The following is a 22599-nucleotide window of genomic DNA, read 5'->3' as shown; positions in this document are numbered from 1 at the left end:
ATAATTCATCTAGAATCTGGGACTGAAGATGTCAACAAACCTCCTTATAAAGCTACCCTCCTGCGTCCGCTTCAAAGGAAGAGAGTATTACTATGGTGACCACGGAAGTAAGTTCCAGACAATTATACTTACGTGTGTGTGTGTGTGTGTGTGTGTGTGTGTGTCCGTCTGTGAACAGCTAATCTGTGGCACTGTTGGCTTGATCACAGCCACACTGTTTGATTTCTCATATTCCATCTTGATTGGCTTCCAAAGTCTTCAGGAGTGCAGGCCTGTTTTGTACAAAATGCCGCAAATCATCAACGCAGTGCCCGATTGCGGTGAAACCGTGCACCCATATGGCCACTGCGGTTGCGCAAAGAACCACTTATTCTAGGGCGCGTTCTGAAAAATACCGCACCTGGAGCGCACTCGCCTATATATTAGTTTGCAGTGTGCACAGTGCGCTCAGTGTGCTATTTCCGAACGCGCCCCTAGTTTCAGTCTGCTTTCAACTTCTCATTCATATATATTCACTCATTATTTCATTCACTATTAGTATTTATATTCTATTATAATGTATTTGTTTTCAGTCTACAGAACACACACCAGATATCACTCTCAGCCAGAAGCGATAGCGATGAACATGGACGTGCAGGGAAGTGCAGGTCCTTCAGGCGGTGCTTCAGTTCCTCCACCCATACAGACCGTCCGCTCCTTCTTCCCAGAGACATGGATATGGGACATGGTGGAGGTGGGGTGAGTGGGATATGGGACCGGGTGGAGGTGGGGTGAGTGGATATGGGACCTGGTGGAGGTGGGGTGAGTGCACAGAGCTCATCATCACCCCTATTTGATCTAACTTTGAAGACTTCCCTTACCATTAAAGGAGAATTCCATGCTAGAAGGCTTTTTTTTTTACCTTTCTTTGTATAGTTGTTACGTCCCCACCAAAGAGGTCCAGGTGTTTTTTTGTGCAAAAATTCCTTATTGGCTATTTCCCCTACCATAAGCCCTCAATTCATTGCATTGAATTGAATGGGAGTTGCATGGGGCTATGGGGTGTTGTGCTAATTCGCTTAATCCCATCTAAATAAGTAGTAAAGTGTGCCGCTTGGGATAATTATTATTTACATTATGAAGAGAGGATATATACAAAAAGGTTGTTTTTTTGAGCGATGGAAATAAGCGAATGAACACAAAACCCCATAGCACCATTCAATTCCCATTCCATTCAATGCAATTCATTTAGGGCTTATGGTAGGGGAAATAGCCAATGAGGAGCTTTTGCACAAAATAACACCTGGACCTCTTTGGTGGGGACGTAACAAGATAACAACTACAAAGAAAGGTATAAGAAAGCCTTTTTCGTATATGGAATTCTCCTTTAAAGTCAAAGTTCAGCCACACAAAACAGTAGTTAACCCATTTAGCTCCGAGTAAAGTTTCAACTGTCTGTCCATCGTCCTTCCATGCAGGACCTCGGGAAAGGCGGACGTGTCCCTCACTGTCCCAGACACCATCACCACATGGGAGACGGAGGCTTTCTGCTTGTCCTCCAGCGGCTTCGGTCTCGCTCCTCCCAAGGAGCTCAAAGTCTTCCAGCCCTTCTTCCTGGAGCTCAGCCTGCCTTACTCCATCGTCAGGGGAGAGACATTTGTTCTGAAGGCTACCGTCTTCAACTACCAGTCCAGCTGCATCATGGTTCGTTCTGTCTGTCTGTCTGTCTGTCTGTCTGTCTGTCTGTCTGTCTGTCTGTCTGTCTGTCTGTCTGTCTGTCTGTCTGTCTTGAGCATGCACACATGTTCCAGGTTCAAGGTGTTTATTGTCAAATACAATGAAGTTGGTATAGCTGAATTATGTAGGCAAGAAAAGTAATGTACTTAAGCTTCATCAACGGTATCAATCACCGTTTAGGTGATAATTTTGTGAGAAAGATGAAAGATCAATAAAACCGTTAGAGAACGTTGAAAATGCTTGCCCAGCAACGCTGTTAAACTCAGCAGCACTTTTGCTTTGTGACTTGTGTGTGTGTGTGTGTGTGTGTGTGTGTGTGTGTGTGTGTGTGTGTGTGTGTGTGTGTGTGTGTGTGTGTGTCCGTGTGTGCGTGAGTGTGTGTGTGTGCGTGCGTCCGTTCGTCCGTGTGTGCGTGCGTCCGTGGGTGTGTTTTTCCTCCATTCCATCCATCCACTGTCTCTCTTCCACCAGGTGAGTGTGACTCCCAGCCCCTCATCAGATTACACTCTCTCAGCCATCCCTGGTGAAGAGTACTCCTCCTGTGTCTGTGCCAACGGACGCAAGACCTTCCGCTGGACTATGGATGCCTCTGTCCTGGGTGAGTCCTGATTGAACTCCCTTATTAACCACAGTTTAGGATTTATTTGGGCGTTGTGATCTTTGGGACATGTTATATAATACATAATAATTAAACCCCACATGACAGCATCCAGTTCAAAGTCTGTGAGTCTTTACAAGGATGATGATGATGATGACCTTGATTTATGAACTATTCATCAACTATCATTAACTCATTCTGGGGGTCCCTGGAACAACATATTTTTAGATGGGGGGTCGGAGGCCAATTACATATACTTTTTGGGGTCCTTGACAGGAAATATTGAGCACCACTGATACAGAAACATAGGCATTTCAGAAAACTGTCAGGATTTAGAAAACTTTTTTTGTTTTCGACAAAAGAAAAAACAACAAAAACACTACTAAGTCTAAGACGTTACAGAGCGCACAGCGATGGTCGACAAGGCGTTACTCGACTGTTTGACCTTGCGGTTGTGGATGTTTTCCAGAGGTTGTCAAAGTGACGGTGAGCGCCGAGGCGGTGGCGTCCCAAGTATCGTGCGGCAACGAGATAGTCGCCGTGCCAGAGAGAGGCCGCATCGATGTCGTCACGCGCTCTCTGATCATCAAGGTATAGGCGGTCCAGTTGTGTGACCAGGCCTGGAATTTCCCTTTGGTTTTTTGTTTCTGTTTTTAGGGTTCAATTAGATTTAGTTTAATTCATTAAATTGTGGCCAATGAACGGACTGGAATAAACAACGTCTGCTTTTTGCCCCCCTTCAGGCAGAGGGAACAGAAGTGACTCAGACCTACAACTGGTTGATGTGTCCGAAAGGTGAGTGTGGATCGAGTGTACAGTAAATGAAGGGTGTACAGTACATGAAGTGTACAGTACACGAAGGGTGCTCAATTATTTCAGAAAGAATAGAAAATCACACCTGTGTGAACTGAGTGGTGCAACTCCCCTCTCCCCCTGCCTCTCTCTCTCTCTCTCTCTCTCTCTGTAATTAGCAGGCAACAGTGCAACACTATCTCTATCTCTCTCTCTCTCTCTCTCTCTGTTTCTGACACAACAGCACCACTTTTGCCCCTACTGGTACTCTAAACATAGTCACATAGGTTAGGACGGACAATGCTGTTCCTCGGAGTGGTGGCAGCACTCAAAAATGTGGTATTCATAAACACCACAGAGGTGGACGGCTTCAGGCAAAGACAACGTAACACATCTAAGAGCCCCACTAGCAGCCATTAGACTAGTTGTGTCTTCTAAATAAATGTTTTCTAAATCATGGCAATTTTCTGAAAGATTTGAGGCACATTTTAACGATTTCTCAAAAATAGCAGACCTACTAAGCTTGTAGATCTGCTATTTTTCAATAGCTAAATTATAACAATGTTTGAAACACCAAAAGGGGTTCCTGCCCAAAATGGATTAAAACCTACTGGGGATTTGCTATAAGTGGTGATGCTAGAGGAAAAGCCTTATAAATCAGTATCCTGGAATCTGCCTGATAATTATTAGATGCGTTTTGTGAAAGATTTGAGATTGTGTCGGTCCATTCAAAGTACTTGTTCTAGAGTCTAGACAGTGCAGTGTAGGCAGCTAGTATGGCTTATAGACCGTTCCTCTGGAATATACTGTGTTGTGGAGGGTGTGTGTGTGTGTGTGTGTGTGTGTGTGTGTCTGTCTGTGTGTTATGGTTATCTCGTTGTTGATAACCATTCCAGAGTTTACGTGACTAAGGTGATTGTTTGATGTCTCAGCTACTCATGTGATGTTTACGTGTTTCTCTGCCTAGGAGAGACTTTGACAGAGGAAACCCAGCTAATGTTCATGTGTTTCTCTGTCCTAGGAGAGACTTTGACAGAGGAAACCCAGCTAATGTTCATGTGTTTCTCTGTCTAGGAGAGACTTTGACAGAGGAAACCCAGCTAATGTTCATGTGTTTCTCTGTCTTAGGAGAGACTTTGACAGAGGAAACCCAGCTAATGTTCATGTGTTTCTCTGTCTAGGAGAGACTTTGACAGAGGAAACCCAGCTCCAACTCCCTGCTAACGTGATCGTGGGATCTGCCCGTTCTTCTGTGTCCGTCCTGGGTAAATAGACTAGTTTTCTGCTCTTTTGCATTCAATGCATTTTTGTCATTATCACACTACTACAGTGGGGGAAGGACAGGATATAGCAAATGATCTGTGATGGAGTTTACAAGCAACATTCAAATTGCTATTACTGTACGTCTTTATTAGAATTTTACAATTTACAATGTAGGCATTTAGCAGATGCTCTTGATCCAGAGCGACTTACATTAAGCAAAAACAAAAGCCTGTCATACATCACATATATAAAAAAGTAGTTATCATGAATCATGTATAAACTAAGAACGTAACAGTGGAGTATCTATGTCACCTATACATACTATACTATATTATATATTATACAATATACATGTGTACTATAAAGTGTAAAATGCAATTCTAGTGCTGTCTACGTAACGAGCTATAAGTCTGTCTAAAATTCCTTCTAAGTCTACATAAAGTGCTATCTTAGCAGGTCTTTTTTTTTTTTTTAAACAGTTTCAGTCTAACAGCCTCTATCTCTCTCTCTCTCTCTCTCTCTCTCTCTCTCTCTGACGACAGGCGACATCCTGGGCCGTGCCATGAAGAACCTGGATGGACTGCTGAGGATGCCGTATGGATGTGGGGAACAGAATATGGCGCTCTTAGCTCCCAACATCTACATCCTGGAATACCTGAAGAACACAAACCAGCTGACAGCGGCCATCAAGGAGAAGGCCCTTCCCTTCCTAGTCGGCGGTGAGTCCAACTGTTTTGAATCGTTTTAAATTTGTTATGGAGAGATGTTTCAACGGTTTGTAGAATTACAGTACATTTCAAGCACAAACTCAATACAAAGACTGTTAACTGTGTGTGAGTGGACGACCCAATTAAGCATTACACTTGTTTACAAGAGGGTCCACCATGTTCAATTCATCAAAACATTTAGAGACGTACAAATAGACACTTCTAGTCAAAGAACAGAACGGGAATTCATCATAAAAGGTAAAAAGGGAAAAGAAACATATACATAGAAACATTACGGGGGCCAGTTTCGAATTGCAGCCGTCCGTATAGGTGCCCTTTGAGAGCGGTTTTGAAGGAGTCAAGGGATTCGCATGTCTTAATGACTGCTGGTAGGGCGTTCCACATTTTGGTGGCATAGGAGCGAAAATAATTCAGTCCCTCGTTTGTGCCGAATCTGGGTTGTACAATGGTTCGTTGCACTCCCTCTGGTGTTGTGGCTGTGGACTTCGTCAACACTAAGGAAGTATCTAGACAGGTACATGCATGGGTATCTTGGTGGTGTATCGAATCTTGTGGACCAGACCCATTGCAAGATGCTGTGTATTCTTTGGTATTTTACATGATGTCATAACAATAACCATGAGGTCAACTAAACCTTTATAATAATATAATAATAACACGTTAATAAACTATGTGCGCAGGCTACCAGAGGCAGCTGAACTAATAATAATAATAACGCATTAATAAACTATATGCGCAGGCTACCAGAGGCAGCCGAACTAATAATAATAACACATTAATAAACTATAGGTGCAGGCTACCAGAGGCAGCTGAACTAATAATAATAACACATTAATAAACTATGTGCGCAGGCTACCAGAGGCAGCCGAACTAATAATAATAACACATTAATAAACTATATGCGCAGGCTACCAGAGGAACTAAACCCTTGACTTTATAATAATAACACGTTAATAAACTATGTGCGCAGGCTACCAGAGGAACTAAACCCTTGACTTTATAATAATAACACGTTAATAAACTATATGCGCAGGCTACCAGAGGAACTAAACCCTTGACTTTATAATAATAACACGTTAATAAACTATGTGCGCAGGCTACCAGAGGAACTAAACCTTTGACTTTATAATAATAATACATTAATAAACTATATGCGCTGCAGGCTACCAGAGGAACTAAACCCTTGACTTTATAATAATAACACATTAATAAACTATATGCGCAGGCTACCAGAGGAACTAAACCCTTGACTTTATGATAATAACACGTTAATAAACTATATGTGCTGCAGGCTACCAGAGGCAGCTGAACTACAAGCACAATGATGGAGCCTACAGTACGTTTGGAGCTGGAGAAGGGAACACTTGGTGAGAATACATTTATTATGATGATGGACAAGTGGACATCACTTTGTGTGCTTGTACGTGCTTGTGTGTGTCCGTGCGTGCTTGTACGTGAGTGTGTGTGTGTGGGGGGAGGGGCATAATCCACCTGCCCACCACAGACAGCACTTCTCTTGTGGAATTGAAAGTAGTTCATGAAAACACTTTCTCAAAATCTTGCTAACATGAACTAGAAATCAGTAAATGTTGAGTGTTTTTTTTCCTCACCAGGTTGACTGCATTCGTCCTGAGAGCTTTTGTCCAGGCGAAGTCTTTCGTCTTCATCGACGAGTCCAACATAGAGCAACCGAAGACCTGGCTGGAGAGCAAACAGAAGAGCAACGGCTGTTTTGAACAATCTGGGAAACTCTTCAACAACAGAATGAAGGTATACGAGAGAGACGAGGGATTCACAGAGTGAAGAAGACGTATACAGCATATCGCCGTTACATCTCTGCTGTCAGGGAGAAACCACCTATAACTCCAAAATGTTTCATCTTTCAGGAAATGACATTTTTCAGGCGTTAGGTGGTTTCCTCCCAACAGCGACAATATTATCATACGTTTCTAAAAATGGATTTAAAGTATTTGTGTGTGTGTGTGTGTGTGTGTGTGTGTGTGTGTGTGTGTGTGTGTGTGTGTGTGTGTGTGTGTGTGTGTGTGTGTGTGTGTGTGTGTGTGTGTGTGTGTGTGTGTGTGTGTGTGTGTGTGTGTGTGTGTGCGTGCGTGCGTGCGTGCGTGCGCGTGTGCGCGTGCGTGTGTGCAATGTTTCCTTTCTGCAGGGTGGAGTGTCGGATGAAGTGACCCTCAGTGCTTACATCACTGCTTCGTTACTGGAGATGAAATTGTTACCTTCGGTGAGTCGCCTTTCCAGCATTTTTTTAGAAGATCATTCAGAGGTGGAACGGAGCCAGTAGAGTGAGAGATGACGAGTGTCGGAGTGACATAAAAGGCACATATCCTATATATTTTTATGTGAACCCATGACGTCCCAAAATAGTTCCGTCTTTTTGACACTGGCTCAGCGACTCGGCTGAAGAACAGGCTTTTTTCACTCATATCTCATCTTTGATTCACATTCACAACATTCAGAATGTTGACAGTGTTCATTGTACAATATATACAAACAAATCTGTTTGATACATTCAACCCTGGACCATAAGCTTCAGTGATATATAGTATCTTTGAACAGACCGTCTGTAAACAATATCATGTTGGGTTCCTATATCATGTTCTTCATCCCGTGTTTCAGCCTCTCTCCCCTTCAGACAGAGCGGCTAAAGGGTCCTACATACTGTATAGGTCCCAGTCCTAAAACATAGACATACAAGCACTCATTTCATCCTCTGTCCGTCCAACTACCGAATATGTTTTCATGTGTTTTGACTACTCATATGAAGCACTGAATGTACAGCCTGTCACTGTGCCTCTCTGTAGAATCCTGTGGTGAAAGACAGCCTGTCCTGTCTGAGGGAGGCCATCGGTGAGTCCATGAAGACCAACACCTACACCACAGCTCTGCTGGCCTACGTCTTCTCTCTGGCGAGAGACACGGTGACGCGTGCACTGCTCCTACAACACCTGGACAAGATTGCATCGCAAGATGGTGAGATAGAAAGACAATGCATTTAAATCACATGATAGAATAGAGCTCTTTAGCTAATATATACCGGTATATTCATTTCCTTTCAATTTACTTGATTTGCTCTTCTCAATCTATTTTTTTTATTTTCATAGTGTTAAGTATCTGACCTCGATATATATATATATCGCAAGTGTAGCATTACGCGGAAGCGTGGATTGAACCCGGGGCGCCTCCCACTCACCAGACCAACGCGCAGCCTACCGTGCCAATAGGGCTGAGCCCGATTAGCAGGGCTGTTGTGGGCTGGGTCTCGGCTGCATGGAGGCTACAATCACCCCCCCCAGTCTTCGCGCTTCTCACTTCACACCGCGGACCGCCGCACATGATGTCCCCCACGCGAGGATATCACGCTCCACGTCCTGCCCGACTACGTCAGACTGTAGCATTGCGCGGAAGCAGTCTCTCAGTCACCAGGCCAACCTACCGTGCCAATAGGGCTGAGCCCGATTAGCAGGACTGTTTGCGGGCTGGGGTCTCGGCTGGGGGGGATACGCTAGCAACAATTACTTCTGTGTTATTACTGTGCATGAAGGTTGGTTTTGACGAATGCTTGTTTTGTTTTGTTGGTTGCTTCCCCAGGAGGGTTCCTGCATTGGTCTCAGACCTCCGCCGAGACTTCGGCCTCTCTGTCCGTAGAGATCACCTCCTACGTGCTGCTGGCCAAGCTTGCCAGCCCTGAACCTAGCGCTGCAGACCTGGGTGATGCTGCTCGCATCGTGAGGTGGTTGGCCCGCCAGCAGAACTCCTACGGTGGCTTCTCCTCCACACAGGTACAGTAGGCCTACTGGTACTGCTCAAATATCCAGAGACGGCGAGTTCATTTAGCGACGTGCGACCTAGGTCGCAGCGTTTAAACCACAAGGTCGACCTATGATGTATAGGTCAGTACGTACATGCATATACGTTGCGACCTAAAGCTATACGTCACAACATATGGCTTATACCAGTGGTTCCCAAAGTGGGATCTGGGGACCCCTAGGGGTACTTGAGGGAGTTCCAGGGGGTACCTAGAGTACCGTAGCTCAATTAGAGATAGTTAGTAACCAAATGGACCCTTATGGGTCTGTAACTCAGAGAGTGTACAAATGGAACCAAAATGGACCCTTATGGGTCTGTAACTCAGGGAGTGTACAAATGGAACCAATACAAAGAAAATGCACACAAAACATAATTCAAATTATTTGCCGACTGCAATCAGTGGCTTGCCCCTTGCCTCATTTTTAAAAGTCCTACCCCCAAACCCCAGCACCAACCACCGTTGACAAAAAAATGATTATAACAATTAAATACAACATAAAAATCGATTTGTAAATAAATTGTAAATAAATAAAAAATGTATTAATCCCTCCCAACCCACCCCGTCATAGGCCTGAAAATAATAATAAATAAATGAGCAAAGATTTCAACAAAGGCCAAAAAAGAAAAAAGAGGACTATACAGATATAATTAGTTATATATGTCATGCTAGTTATATAGTAGAGGTCCTAACTTGATAGAGAATATGGTTCCAGCTATCTATTGTTTTATAGTTTGCACCATTTAAAATGTATTAAAAAAAATTATTAAACAAAAGACAACGATCTCTCTGTGCACAAATACGGTCTGGAGGCTGCCAGGTTTAATGCCACTCCAGAAGAAGAGAGATATTACTTGTTCTGTGAAATTGAAAACTTTTTGCTTTATTGCCTTAAATATGATGACATAAGGGAAATTCTAGTTAACAAGATGTCTTCTATTTGTGGGGATTTCATACAGTTACATGATTATGAGAAAACTGAGATATGTTTTGCCAAAAGGGACTTTTGTTGTGGCAGATTTTATTTGTCAAGCTTGGGAGAGAAGGCACTCTGTATAACTCTGGGCTGTAATGCAATGGATTATGAATATAATATAATATAATATTGTAAATAAACGCAAATGTAAAATGTTGTCTTATAAACCCATGAGGGCTGGCCAACTTTGTGTGCAGGACACGAACATAAATAAATAATCAATCAATCTATATACGTCGTGACAGATTTGGCTTATGTCGCGACGTGTGGCTTACACGTCGTGACCTATAGGTCGCACGTCGTTAAAATGATCTCGTCCCTCCTGGAGAGATCTGTTCTGTCTGGGACACTGCCAACCCCATAGACATAATGAACAAAATATGTATACAATTAGATACTAATGAACTTCATACAAGTGTTTCCACAAGCACATATAGTCTAATTCATTGAATGTGTTCATTAGGCACACGGAAACTAGCGTCTGCTCTGAGACTGCTGCACATTGCAGAAAACAAGCATGACACCAGTTAAAAATGACTCATTCTTCATGCTAAAACAATTGTAGTAGTGCCAAACAACCTTCAAACAATACATGTTTCAGAGATTTAAATCCCAAAGCGCAGTTTATAGTTAAGGGACGCAAGTTACGCAACAAAACAACGACCTCTGCATCCACGGGATGCACTACTGTACTACTGTACTGTTTTTTATTCTAGTTTATTTTGCTTATAATAATTATTTCTTCTCCTGTTTTCTACATGAAAATAACCTCAAATATTATATAACCATAATGAATGGGGGGTTAAATGCTGCAATTTGTAAAAGAAAAAATGGCAAAATATGACTCCTAACGTCGTTGAAGTGGGACTCATACAATGTCCCTGGGACTCATCTAAAAGACCATCCCTGCATCCCGGGACTCATTACATTATTAAAAAAAAGATAATTATCCCACAATTTTGTAACCCATTTTTCACCCCTGTGTCGATTATCTAATGTGATCCTGGGCTCTGCACACCCTCCGCCGACCTGGGGAGAGCAACGGACTTGAACTCATGCTGCCTTCATGCATGAGTGTCCCAAGTTGCTCCTTTTACACCTGACAGGGGGGAGTTTCCCTGGTTGGACGTATAGCGCGTGGAAGGAACACGTTATTCCAACCAGTTCCTTTCCCCTCCATCAGGCGCCCCGGCTGGCCAGGGGGACTCATTACATTGAAAACCTATTCACATCACTGAATGTTTATGTCCCCAACCTTTGTTCTGTACGTGGCAGACTGATGTCAGCTGGTGGTTTTGTGTGCTCTTGTAGGACACCGTAGTGGCTCTGCAGGCTCTGGCTCGCTACTCCACTCTGGTCTTCAGCCCAGAGGGCTCCAGCACTGTGACGGTCAAATCCTCCCAGGGGGACCAAGTCTTCCAGGTGGATCAGAGCAACAGACTGCTTTACCAGGAGAGGGCGCTGCAGGACGTGACGGGGAAGTACAGCCTGGAGGTCAAGGGCACTGCGTGTGTCTCAGCGCAGGTCAGCTATCACTATCTATAAATACAACACAGTACTTAGAACTCTTATTCGTCATGCCTTTGTAGTTGTAATGATGTAAGAGAAGGGCTCTTTACTCTCTGTATCAAAATCAAACTCTATACTTCCGTTTCCTCAAGATGTCTCTTAACTACAACATCCCGACGCCAGTCGAGGAAAGCAGTTTGTCCATCAAGGTCACGCCCGAGGCCGACTGCAGCGGCAACTCTCTGAGACGGACGATGACTCTGAAACTGCAAAGCCTGTAAGGATCACCTGTAGACCATAGACTGTAAAAAATATGGACAAAGCGTTCCGCGGGTCTAACATGAACGTAAAATGAAGCCTGTCTCTGTGTGGAGGCAGCCATCTTTCAAGATCCGGGCCCAGGCCCAGCTGGCCCATTGGCTGGCCCAGACAACGAGGCGGGACTTCCCCCCTTCTTCTTCGTTGGTTTTTATTTTGACTCGAGTGGGAGGGGAATCCCTATCATAGACTGTAACGGTAGCCACGCCCCTCAGAACATGCGCGACTTAGTGACTGGAAGCAAAAAGTATTCATGACCATGTTTATTAAGGTAATACAGTCTAGGTGAAGTTGGGCCCAAATACATGGACTTCTATGGGGCTATGGGTTTTTTTGAGCCCAATGACAGCGCCACAACAGGCAACTTTCATTTCCTTAGTGGCTTCACAAAATATCTGTCTGACTGCCCCCCTGCTGTAGACACAGACAATACAGACATGTCAATGACACGATAAACTCAATGTGCCGCACAGAAAAATGAAATCCACACTAACTAAAAAAGTGAAACATATTAAAGAATGTACCAATGATATTGTAAATAGAGATAATGTAATACTGTATATATTTTCAATTATTTTATACGTACAGATATACTGGACCTGAAGCAACAACAAACATGGTGTTGGTTGATGTAACGATGCTTTCTGGATTCATCCCAGACCCAGAGTCTTTGAAAAAGGTGAGTTATTATACACCTTTTTTTGCCTGAGTGTATAAAAACCTTTTAACATTACCTTTGTACATGTTTCTATTTGAGTTACAGAGTTCACAGATAACCAGATCAATGTGATGGTTTCTTCACAGCTGAAAAAGGCGCTGCTGGTGGATCGTGTGGAGCAGAAGGACGACCACGTCATTATGTATTTCAAAGAGGTGAGAGACCAGTTCACAACAACACATTATCCATCCATCTTCAACCGCTTATCCGTAGTCGGGTCGTGGGGGGGCAACAGCTCCAGACTTCCCTCTCCAGAGCAACATTATAGTGACTTCCTCCTGGGGGATCCCGAGACGTTCGAAGGCCAGTGAGTCGATGTGTTTCCTCCGACTGCGCCTTGGTCTGCCCCGGGGTCTCTTCCCAGTGACGTCCCTCCCTAGGGAGACGTCCGAGAGGCATCCTAACCAGATTCCAGAACCACCTAAGCTGGCTCCTTTACAGGCGAAGCAGCAGCGAATCTACTCTGAGTCTCCCTCGCGTGACTGAATTTCTCACCCTATCTCTAAGGGAGATGCCAGCCACCCGTCGTAGAAAACTCATTTTGGCCGCTTGTATTCGCGACCTTAATCTTTCGGTCATGACCCACACTTCATGACCATAGGTGAGAGTAGGAACAAAGATTGTTCGGTAGACAGAGAGCTTTGCCTTCTGGCTCAACTCTCTTTTTGTCACAACAGTGCGGTACAGCGACTGCAATACCACCCCTGCCGCACCGATTCTCCGGCTGATCTCCTTGTCCGTCCTCCCCTCACTCGTGAACAGGACCCCGAGATACTTGAACTCCTTCACCTGGGGTAATGCCTCGTTCCCTACCCGGACTGCACAATCCACCGGTTTCCTGCTGAGAAGCATGGCCTCAATATGAGAACCGGTCCACAATATGATTACACCACATTATGTGTGTAATGTGTGTGTAATACCAATTTAACACTAGTTACTGTTTATGTTTTTATAATATGTTTGCTATCACTATGAAGCGGGATTTCACACTATTCCTAAACTCTTAACAAAACACACCTACAAGCTTCAACACACAACTGGAAAAAGAAATGAAATCACTGCAAGAGAATATAAGATATTGTGCTTGCTTATTGTGTTGAGAGTTTTGGAAATGTGCCTACTAACTACACAACTGAAAAGGTTGGTAGGTTGTTGATAGCAAAACTATAAACAATATAGTACGTTAGTAAAGGAGACAAATGACAAAATAAAAAGGGCTTATGATAATTTGCGAAAAAGAAGGCACTGGAGCAGCTCCAACAATTTAGGCCCTTAGTTTAATATAACGGGGTGCAAATAAAAAGTGACAACGTTTCGATGTTTAAGTTACATCTTCGTCAGGTCATGAAGATGTAACTTAGACTGGCCTGCTATAGGCTAGAGGCGCGGTTGGAACTCCCTTCTAGCTTATAATAATTGTATTCTACCGACCTGAAGAAAAACAAAACTGATGAAAATAATGAATTTCCTGGTACAATCTAATTTAACATTTGTGGAGTTGGTCACCTGACCAAAAGCGGTTGACAGAAACTGGTCGACATGTTCTGTTGCCCCAACAGGGGCAGAAACAAGGCCACAACCACGCTATTTACACACACTACAACTCGCTTACAATTCGCAAACCTGGCAACACTGCCCTGTGTTCATGCTGTTGTCAGAGGCCCGCCCCCGGCTCACACGTCACTATTTTCTCCGTCTCTCAGCTCGCAATCGGCAGCCATCTTGCTTTTTATTTATATGGCCGAGTCGATCGGATCGGATCGGCCGTGCAAAATCCACCGATCCGCGAAACCGATCTCCAAAGCAAAAATCTGCGCCGTTTACATCCAAATATAATGTGTCACTTTCTCGGTTCTGCACCGCTTAATGGAGAAGTATAGCACTGGCAGCGCAACGAATACCCCCCCCCCCCCCCCCACACACACACACACACACACCAGGGAGGGAGGGGGGAGAGAGAGAGAAAAGAGAGAGAGAGCGAGAAAGAGCACGCACGTCTTCACCCCAGCGAGGGAGGGAGACGGAGAGAAAGGGACAGAGCTCATCATCTCCAGTCCAGTAGTTAGCAAAGGGAGCTAAGTGCTAACTATAATCCAAATTGTTAGACAAGTAGTGTGCCCTGGCCTGACACAACTTTCTTAGAAATGTGCATGTTGCAGCCAGCCAGTAAGATGAGCCTATGCAATTCACGGTTTTCGGGAGGGCGGGGGGGCAGTCGGTTTGGGGGGGGTTCCCGACGGCTGCGCGTCGCTTCCTCCTCTGACAGAGGGGAGGCGAGTAAGCGACACAGTCAGAAGCCCCCTTTGTTCAATCGAAGGCCCCCTCACTCAGACACACAACGTGTGTTGTTACATGTGAATGCTACAGAATTCTATAAGTCACCACTTTTGGTGTGACACACAGTTTCTGTTTACAATGCGTTGTCAACACGTGTTGAGTTGACAAAGATTGACATATTTCGGATAAGACTGATAGTTTCTCCGTTAGTAATTAGGCTGAGGCACACAGAATCACACTACTTTTGGATTTATTGGGATTGGCTTTTTGGGGAAAAGAGGGGGAGGAGGTGATCAAGCAGCTCCACAAGACCACAACATATTTGGTAGGCTCAAGGCTGCATTTATTTTCCTTTTTTTTTCTCTCGAGGGTGCATGGGATGATGGGAGCCCCTCCAGCAGGCTAGGGAGCTCCGCTCAGGCTAGCGGAAAATGACCGCGGGCGCGGGTTGCCAGGTTTTTTTATAAGTAAAATAAAAAATAAAAATAAATAAATACAATTAAATTAAAAAAAATATTACAAAAGATCGGGATCGGGATCGGAATCGGCCGATCTTTTAAAAAAACCAGGGTTGCCACATACCGTGGATGTGAGAGTGAAACAAGCAACCAGGTCTATACAAATGTTAAGAGGCCAGTTCAAAGTAGGTAAATCAGAAATGGTCCGGAAATTAGTCTTAAAATAATCTATTATCGTGTTGACTGTCAAACTTTGTTGTCTAATGTTGTTTCAGAGCAGTGGAACTCAAACATTTCCATGTCAAGGACTACCAATAGCCAAAGTAGCTTATAATGATCAGACTTGGCAACACTGTCTCTAGGTTGAACGTTCTACTTTACAAGCTCACACATATGAAATATGTTTTTTTTAATCTTCAAACTGAGACATATTTTATGATAATACTGTTAGCACAGTCATCATACTCCAAGAGCATACAAATGGAACCAAATGGACCCTGATTTTCCCAGAGAGCAAATGGTAGCAAATGGGGGTCTGTGGCCTAATGCATTTCAAACTGGGGGTTCTTGGTATTATATTCTCTGCATATCTTATCAACTTGGGGTGAATATTTCACCACAATACTTTACTGAATATTTCACACGAATATAACACAAGAGTCAAATGTACGGTCAAATGTAATCACAATATAGGCTACAGATGTAAATATTTATGACACAGTAAAATGTCGAAAATTAGTGCTATCCCCCCCCCCCCCACACACACACACACACACACACACACACACAGTCACACACACGACAGGCAAGGCTGTTGTTTGCATCGTTAGCAGGCAGCAGCTACCTTGGCACTGCTCTCTGTGACTGTAGTTGTTTCACCATGTTTGCGTATTTATGAGAAATAAAAAACACTTTCTGTTATTATAATAATTCTGTCAACTCCCGCAATTTCCTTCTTCCCATATTGCGCTGCAATGTAACTAGGATTCGCCGGCCGAAGGCCGGCGAAATTCTAGTAATATATACAGGACAATCAGTAGTGGTCCTGTTATGCTACAGAACCAGTCGTATTTACTGTAGGAGTCCTGGATAGAAACCTAGTGCAGTATAATGAGTCCTAATTCGGGAAAAAACATCGTACTAGTGGTCCAGGTAAGAATCTGACAACTGTACTGGTGTCTTGGTTAAAGGACCATGGATTATGGTTGAGAACCACTGGACAGTGGACAATGACAGCATTATAGGAACATGCTCTTGATAATCTACATTTCTGCCAACAGTTAACAAAAGGAATAGCCATCAACCACGTCTTAGAGGTCATGCAGGAAGTCCCAGTTCAGAACCTGAAGCCAGCACTGGTCAAGATCTATGATTACTACCAGCCAAGTGAGTACATGTACAGTAACAGTACAGTGTTACACAACCTCTCCTATTATAGCTATCTGTAAAAAGCTTTAAATGTAAAACTAAAGTTGCTGTAACTTTTTGAGCACAAGCGCAAAACGTCACTGCAACACTTTTTCCCCTGTTCTTTTTCAACTGATGCGGCGTAATGCCCCACAGTGCCCGCCTACAAGCGTTTCTTTTGTTTAGTATTTTACAGTTCTTCCACTCAGAACCAGAACACTTTTGGGTTCGGATGTGTATTTCAATCCTCCTTTAGAAAGTCCACTCTGCAGTGATGTTTGTTTACAATTTAGACATTTAGCAGATGCTCTTAATCCAGAGCGATTTACAGTAAGCAAGAACAAAACATGGTAAAATAAAATACATAAGAATCATACGCACATGCTAAGAACCTTGAACAGTGGAATATCTATATAAAACTATGTGTATACACTGTAGAGTGCTACTGTATCCCGTTTCCCTAGGATTCTATCTACACTGTCATCTCAGTCCCATATTAGACAACATATCTTTCTCCAATCTGAGATTTTCCATGTATTATTATTAGTTCATGAAAATAAGTTTAATACAGTGTTTTTGACTACATAATTCTAGACCGTCACCACCAGACAGACTTCTACAAAACATTCCACCTGTTCTCGGAATCATTTATCGTGTAATTTACTAAATATATTTTCAATATGAGATACCATGTGATTTGCTGCGATTGGTGTACTTTGGTGAGGACTGTGATTGGCATGGCGTTGTGGTTTGGTGTGATTGTTCTACTTTCGTGGGGACATATTTGATTGACAAACCTTGTTCTAGAATAGATGGTGGCTGGTGTTGCTGCATGGGGTTATTCAGATTTCTGTACCCCAGCATTGGGCATAATATGTCCATATTTGGAATCCAATTCCGGGCACACGGGCAAACAGACGACGCCAGAGACAACTTGAACTTGATTATAGAAGATGGATATCGATCTAGAACGGTGATTGGCCGACGTTTGATTTGTCCCCGGTAACTGATAATGGAATCAGAAATGAATATACTTTCCATGGGGCGTTCATGGTGTTCATAACAGACTATACAAAAAGAATTGGGCCGATGAAATGTTTTATTTCATGTCCTGTTGCTCCACACACGCTAACAGGTGTCTTTGTTTCACTCAGGTGACAACAAGGAGACGGAATACAGCTATCCTTGTGACGCACAGTAATGGCCAGCTGGCCTTATGATGTCATAAGTTCAGCAGTTCAGCAGGGTATTACAGATTCGTCACCACCATGCGTGATGTCATGAGTTCAGCAGGTATTACAGATTCGTCACCATGCGTGTGAAAAATGTATCCATTAAATGGATGAATGGATTGATTTCACATCGTCACATTGTTGTATTATTATTGCTCTTCATGTGCAGTGAGGATTGGAGGCGATTATTGAGAGATTTGTACAAGTGCATCTATTCTAAACTAATCTAAAAGTATCGCTGGATGTCCGTCGGATGCCTTTTCAGAAGCAATATTTGTGTACCATTGTTGACCTCATTGAGTTTTATGGTTGTAAGTTTATAATAAGGGTGCATGTGTGAGATTATATTATTTTCAAGGTACAAACCACAGATTCAAGTGTATTTTAGATTTCCTGTGTGTGTGTGTGTGTGTGTGTGTGTGTAATAAAGTTACATTTGAATACTGTGCCACTGTGTAATATTTCTGACTGTAATTATTCAGATTATGATTATTTTACAACTTTTAAAATTCCTTGTCGTTTTTATTAAAATAAAACTAAAAAGTAAATTAAAGTGTGGATTCAGATCATTTATATAAAAGGAAAATGCCTTACATTACAGAGATAACTTCTTTTAAACATGTTACCTTTTCAGTTTGCAAATGCATCAAAGATGCGATTACAATCCATTTCTAATGGCCTGGCCAGAGAGAGGTCATCTGGTGGTCTCCAACCATCTTAGAGTGTTTCAACCTTTATCTGAGACACTCTCCAGTTGGCGGGTCAGCAGTGATTGGTGTGTTTCTCTTCTTTATATATTACTTTACTGTTAAAATGTAAAATTTACATTTCAACGAAAGGACCTGTAAATGAAAAAAAACACAAAAACTAAGGCACTGGTGTCGTACTTCTGGTTTACCGGAACGGGGTGCAACTCCCTGCAGTGCCCTGCTCAATTTGTTGTATTTACATGGTTCATTGGTCCATGGTCTCAGAGGTCATCGCTATAGTCTTGTTGAGGATTTAAAAAAAGGTGAAAACCGCAATTCATCCGCAACACTCCGCAATTTTTCCGCAATTCCTCCGCAATACTACAATTTTTAAAAAAACATGGGCTATAACCCATTGTTTTTTTTTTTCAAATCCGCAATTTTTTCGCTACACTCCGCAATTCCTCCGCAACACGCCGCAATTTTTCCGCAATACTACGCAATTTTTCAAAAGAAATCCAAAAACATGGGCAATTTTTTTATTTTATTTCTTTTCAAATCTGCAATTTTTCCGCAACACTCCGCAATTCCTCCGCAACACTCCGCAATTTTTCCGCAACACTCCGCAATTCCTCCGCAATACTATTATATTACAATACTAATATTTTTCAAAAAAATTAAAAAACATGGGCTATAACCCATCGTTTTTTTTTTCTTCAAATCCTCAAAAATGATGAAAAACGGCGTGCTATAGTATGCCGTACGGCGTACGATATGGGCCCATGGTCCAAAATGATGAGAAACGAGGATAACTTTTATTTTCAAAATTTCAAAAAAACATGGGCTATAACCCATCGTTTTTTTCATTTTTTTCAAATCCTCAAAAATTATGAAAAACGGCACAAAAACATGGTGAATTTCTGGGCTGTTTTAAAGTTGTCCTCCTGGAAATCAGTGTGCAAAGCAAAGTGTCACAGTTATGACTAATGTGGGATTTGAACCCTGGACCTGTGGCTCCCAAGGACAGACTCTCATCACACTGAGCTAACTGCGTGCAGGGTCCAGCCCATTCCTCTCTGTTATGTCATATGACGAGCATTTAACTTTTAATATCACAATTATTGTAGCTAATCTTTAACTGAATCTGGAAGTATTCCTTTATTAAAGGATTCTTCATAGTCTGGAATTGTAACTGATCAATTTTCTTTTGTGACTTTCGCCTTTATTTTATATGGAGGGACAGTCAGTGGTGTAAACTTTATTTATATAGCACATTTCATACATAAAATGCAACTCTGTCACATTCTGTCTCTCCCTCAGTCTCCACACTGGCCTCCCATATCCCATCCCAGCACACCCAGTTCCATTTACACACCTGTCAACTACCTAATCAGCCCAGCAGTGAACACTTCTCCAATCAACCTGCTCACTATAAAACTGGACTCAGTACAAACACTCATTGTCAGTTCATAACCTGTGTCACAGATGTCCTGCCTGTTCATGTGTTGACTTTGATGTCATTCTGATTCATGCCTGATTCCTACCTGCATTCCCCTGTGTAAGATATCTCGTAATTCTTTATTAAATACTTTATTATTATACTCTAGTTTGTTGTGACTTTGCTCCTGGGTTCAACTCTGTCTGCATCCTTGACAACTAAAGTACTTCACATATTAAACTTTATTTATATAACACATGTCATACATAAAATGCAACTCAAAGTACTTCACATGAAAATAAAATAAAAAATAACAAGCAGCGGAATGCCAGAAACAAAAAGTAGGTCAATCTACAATTAGCAAATAAAAATAGCAATACAAAACTAAAACATTAAAAATGGTAAGGAAATTTGTATTGGATAATACATTTTAAATTGATATTATTAGATATTCAACTTTATTGACATTTATAATTAAATTGGTGTCTTTACACTGTATAATCCATTGTTGTTTGTTTCTGTTGCTTAACTCTGTTGCTTTAACTACATATAAGTGTCTATTTGTTTGTCTCTAAATGTTTTGATGAATTGAACAATGCCCTTTGTTCAATTCATGCCATACTATAGCACGCCGTTTTTCATCATTTTTGAGGATTTGAAGAAAATTCAAAATTTCAAAAAACATGGGTTATAGCCCATCGTTTTTTGAATTTTTGAAAAAAATGTTATCCTCATTTTTCATCATTTTTGAACATGGGCTATAGCCCCTACCGTACGGCATACTATAGCACGCCGTTTTTCATTAATTTTGAGGATTTTAAGAAAATTCAAAATTTGAAAAAACATGGGTTATAGCCCATCGTTTTTTGAATTTTTGAAAAAAAATTATCCTCATTTTTCATCATTTTTGAACATGGGCTATAGCCCCTACCGTACGGCATACTATAGCACGCCGTTTTTCATCATTTTTGAGGATTTGAAGAAAATTCAAAATTTCAAAAAACATGGGTTATAGCCCATCGTTTTTTGAATTTTTGAAAAAAATGTTATCCTCTTTTTTCATCATTTTTGAACATGGGCTATAGCCCCTACCGTACGGCATACTATAGCACGCCGTTTTTCATCATTTTTGAGGATTTGAAGAAAATTCAAAATTTCAAAAAACATGGGTTATAGCCCATCGTTTTTTGAATTTTTGAAAAAAATGTTATCCTCATTTTTCATCATTTTTGAACATGGGCTATAGCCCCTACCGTACGGCATACTATAGCACGCCGTTTTTCATCATTTTTGAGGATTTGAAGAAAATTCAAAATTTCAAAAAACATGGGTTATAGCCCATTGTTTTTTGAATTTTTGAAAAAAATGTTATCCTCATTTTTCATCATTTTTGAACATGGGCTATAGCCCCTACCGTACGGCATACTATAGCACGCCGTTTTTCATCATTTTTGAGGATTTGAAGAAAATTCAAAATTTCAAAAAACATGGGTTATAGCCCATCGTTTTTTGAATTTTTGAAAAAAATGTTATCCTAATTTTTCATCATTTTTGAACATGGGCTATAGCCCCTACCGTACGGCATACTATAGCACGCCGTTTTTCATCATTTTTGAGGATTTGAAGAAAATTCAAAATTTCAAAAAACATGGGTTATAGCCCATCGTTTTTTGAATTTTTGAAAAAAATGTTATCCTCATTTTTCATCATTTTTGAACATGGGCTATAGCCCCTACCGTACGGCATACTATAGCACGCCGTTTTTCATCATTTTTGAGGATTTGAAGAAAATTCAAAATTAAAAAAAACATGGGTTATAGCCCATCGTTTTTTGAATTTTTGAAAAAAATGTTATCCTCATTTTTCATCATTTTTGAACATGGGCTATAGCTCCTACCGTACGGCATACTATAGCACGCCGTTTTTCATCATTTTTGAGGATTTGAAGAAAATTCAAAATTTCAAAAAACATGGGTTATAGCCCATCGTTTTTTTAATTTTTGAAAAAAATGTTATCCTCATTTTTCATCATTTTTGAACATGGGCTATAGCCCCTACCGTACGGCATACTATAGCACGCCGTTTTTCATTAATTTTGAGGATTTGAAGAAAATTCAAAATTTGAAAAAACATGGGTTATAGCCCATCGTTTTTTAAATTTTTGAAAAAATGTTATCCTCATTTTTCATCATTTTTGAACATGGGCTATAGCCCCTACCGTACGGCATACTATAGCACGCCGTTTTTCATCATTTTTGAGGATTTGAAGAAATTTCAAAATTTCAAAAAACATGGGTTATAGCCCATCGTTTTTTGAATTTTTGAAAAAAATGTTATCCTCATTTTTCATCATTTTTGAACATGGGCTATAGCCCCTACCGTACGGCATACTATAGCACGCCGTTTTTCATCATTTTTGAGGATTTGAAGAAAATTCAAAATTTCAAAAAACATGGGTTATAGCCCATCGTTTTTTGAATTTTTGAAAAAAATGTTATCCTCATTTTTCATCATTTTTGAACATGGGCTATAGCCCCTACCGTACGGCATACTATAGCACGCCGTTTTTCATCATTTTTGAGGATTTGAAGAAAATTCAAAATTTCAAAAAACATGGGTTATAGCCCATCGTTTTTTGAATTTTTGAAAAAAATGTT

At 41.6% G+C, this 22599-nt stretch overlaps 1 protein-coding gene across 1 annotated transcript in view; it reads left to right on the top strand.

Annotated features, from left to right (window-relative positions):
- Positions 1 to 18141, top strand: part of LOC308321887 (alpha-2-macroglobulin-like) — a gene marked incomplete at its 5' end in the record, with an annotated part of 32252 nt that extends 14111 nt beyond the window's left edge. The window contains 19 exons of the mRNA XM_080772983.1: positions 14 to 107; positions 573 to 738; positions 1458 to 1683; positions 2188 to 2314; positions 2784 to 2905; positions 3058 to 3109; positions 4288 to 4371; positions 4912 to 5088; positions 6389 to 6464; positions 6711 to 6867; positions 7262 to 7336; positions 7917 to 8085; positions 8704 to 8894; positions 11208 to 11420; positions 11558 to 11682; positions 12312 to 12402; positions 12528 to 12596; positions 16457 to 16562; positions 17738 to 18141. Coding sequence (XP_080629109.1) covers positions 14 to 107; positions 573 to 738; positions 1458 to 1683; positions 2188 to 2314; positions 2784 to 2905; positions 3058 to 3109; positions 4288 to 4371; positions 4912 to 5088; positions 6389 to 6464; positions 6711 to 6867; positions 7262 to 7336; positions 7917 to 8085; positions 8704 to 8894; positions 11208 to 11420; positions 11558 to 11682; positions 12312 to 12402; positions 12528 to 12596; positions 16457 to 16562; positions 17738 to 17784 — 2367 coding nt within the window. The 3' untranslated portion in view covers positions 17785 to 18141. The remainder of the gene's footprint in view (positions 1 to 13; positions 108 to 572; positions 739 to 1457; positions 1684 to 2187; positions 2315 to 2783; positions 2906 to 3057; positions 3110 to 4287; positions 4372 to 4911; positions 5089 to 6388; positions 6465 to 6710; positions 6868 to 7261; positions 7337 to 7916; positions 8086 to 8703; positions 8895 to 11207; positions 11421 to 11557; positions 11683 to 12311; positions 12403 to 12527; positions 12597 to 16456; positions 16563 to 17737) is intronic.
- Positions 18142 to 22599: the final 4458 nt, after the last annotated feature.

Source organism: Protomyctophum bolini (genome assembly GCF_963924005.1).
Source record: "Protomyctophum bolini genome assembly, chromosome: 9".
NCBI classification, from domain to species: Eukaryota; Metazoa; Chordata; class Actinopteri; order Myctophiformes; family Myctophidae; genus Protomyctophum; species Protomyctophum bolini.
This window is presented reverse-complemented; position numbering and strand designations above follow the sequence as displayed.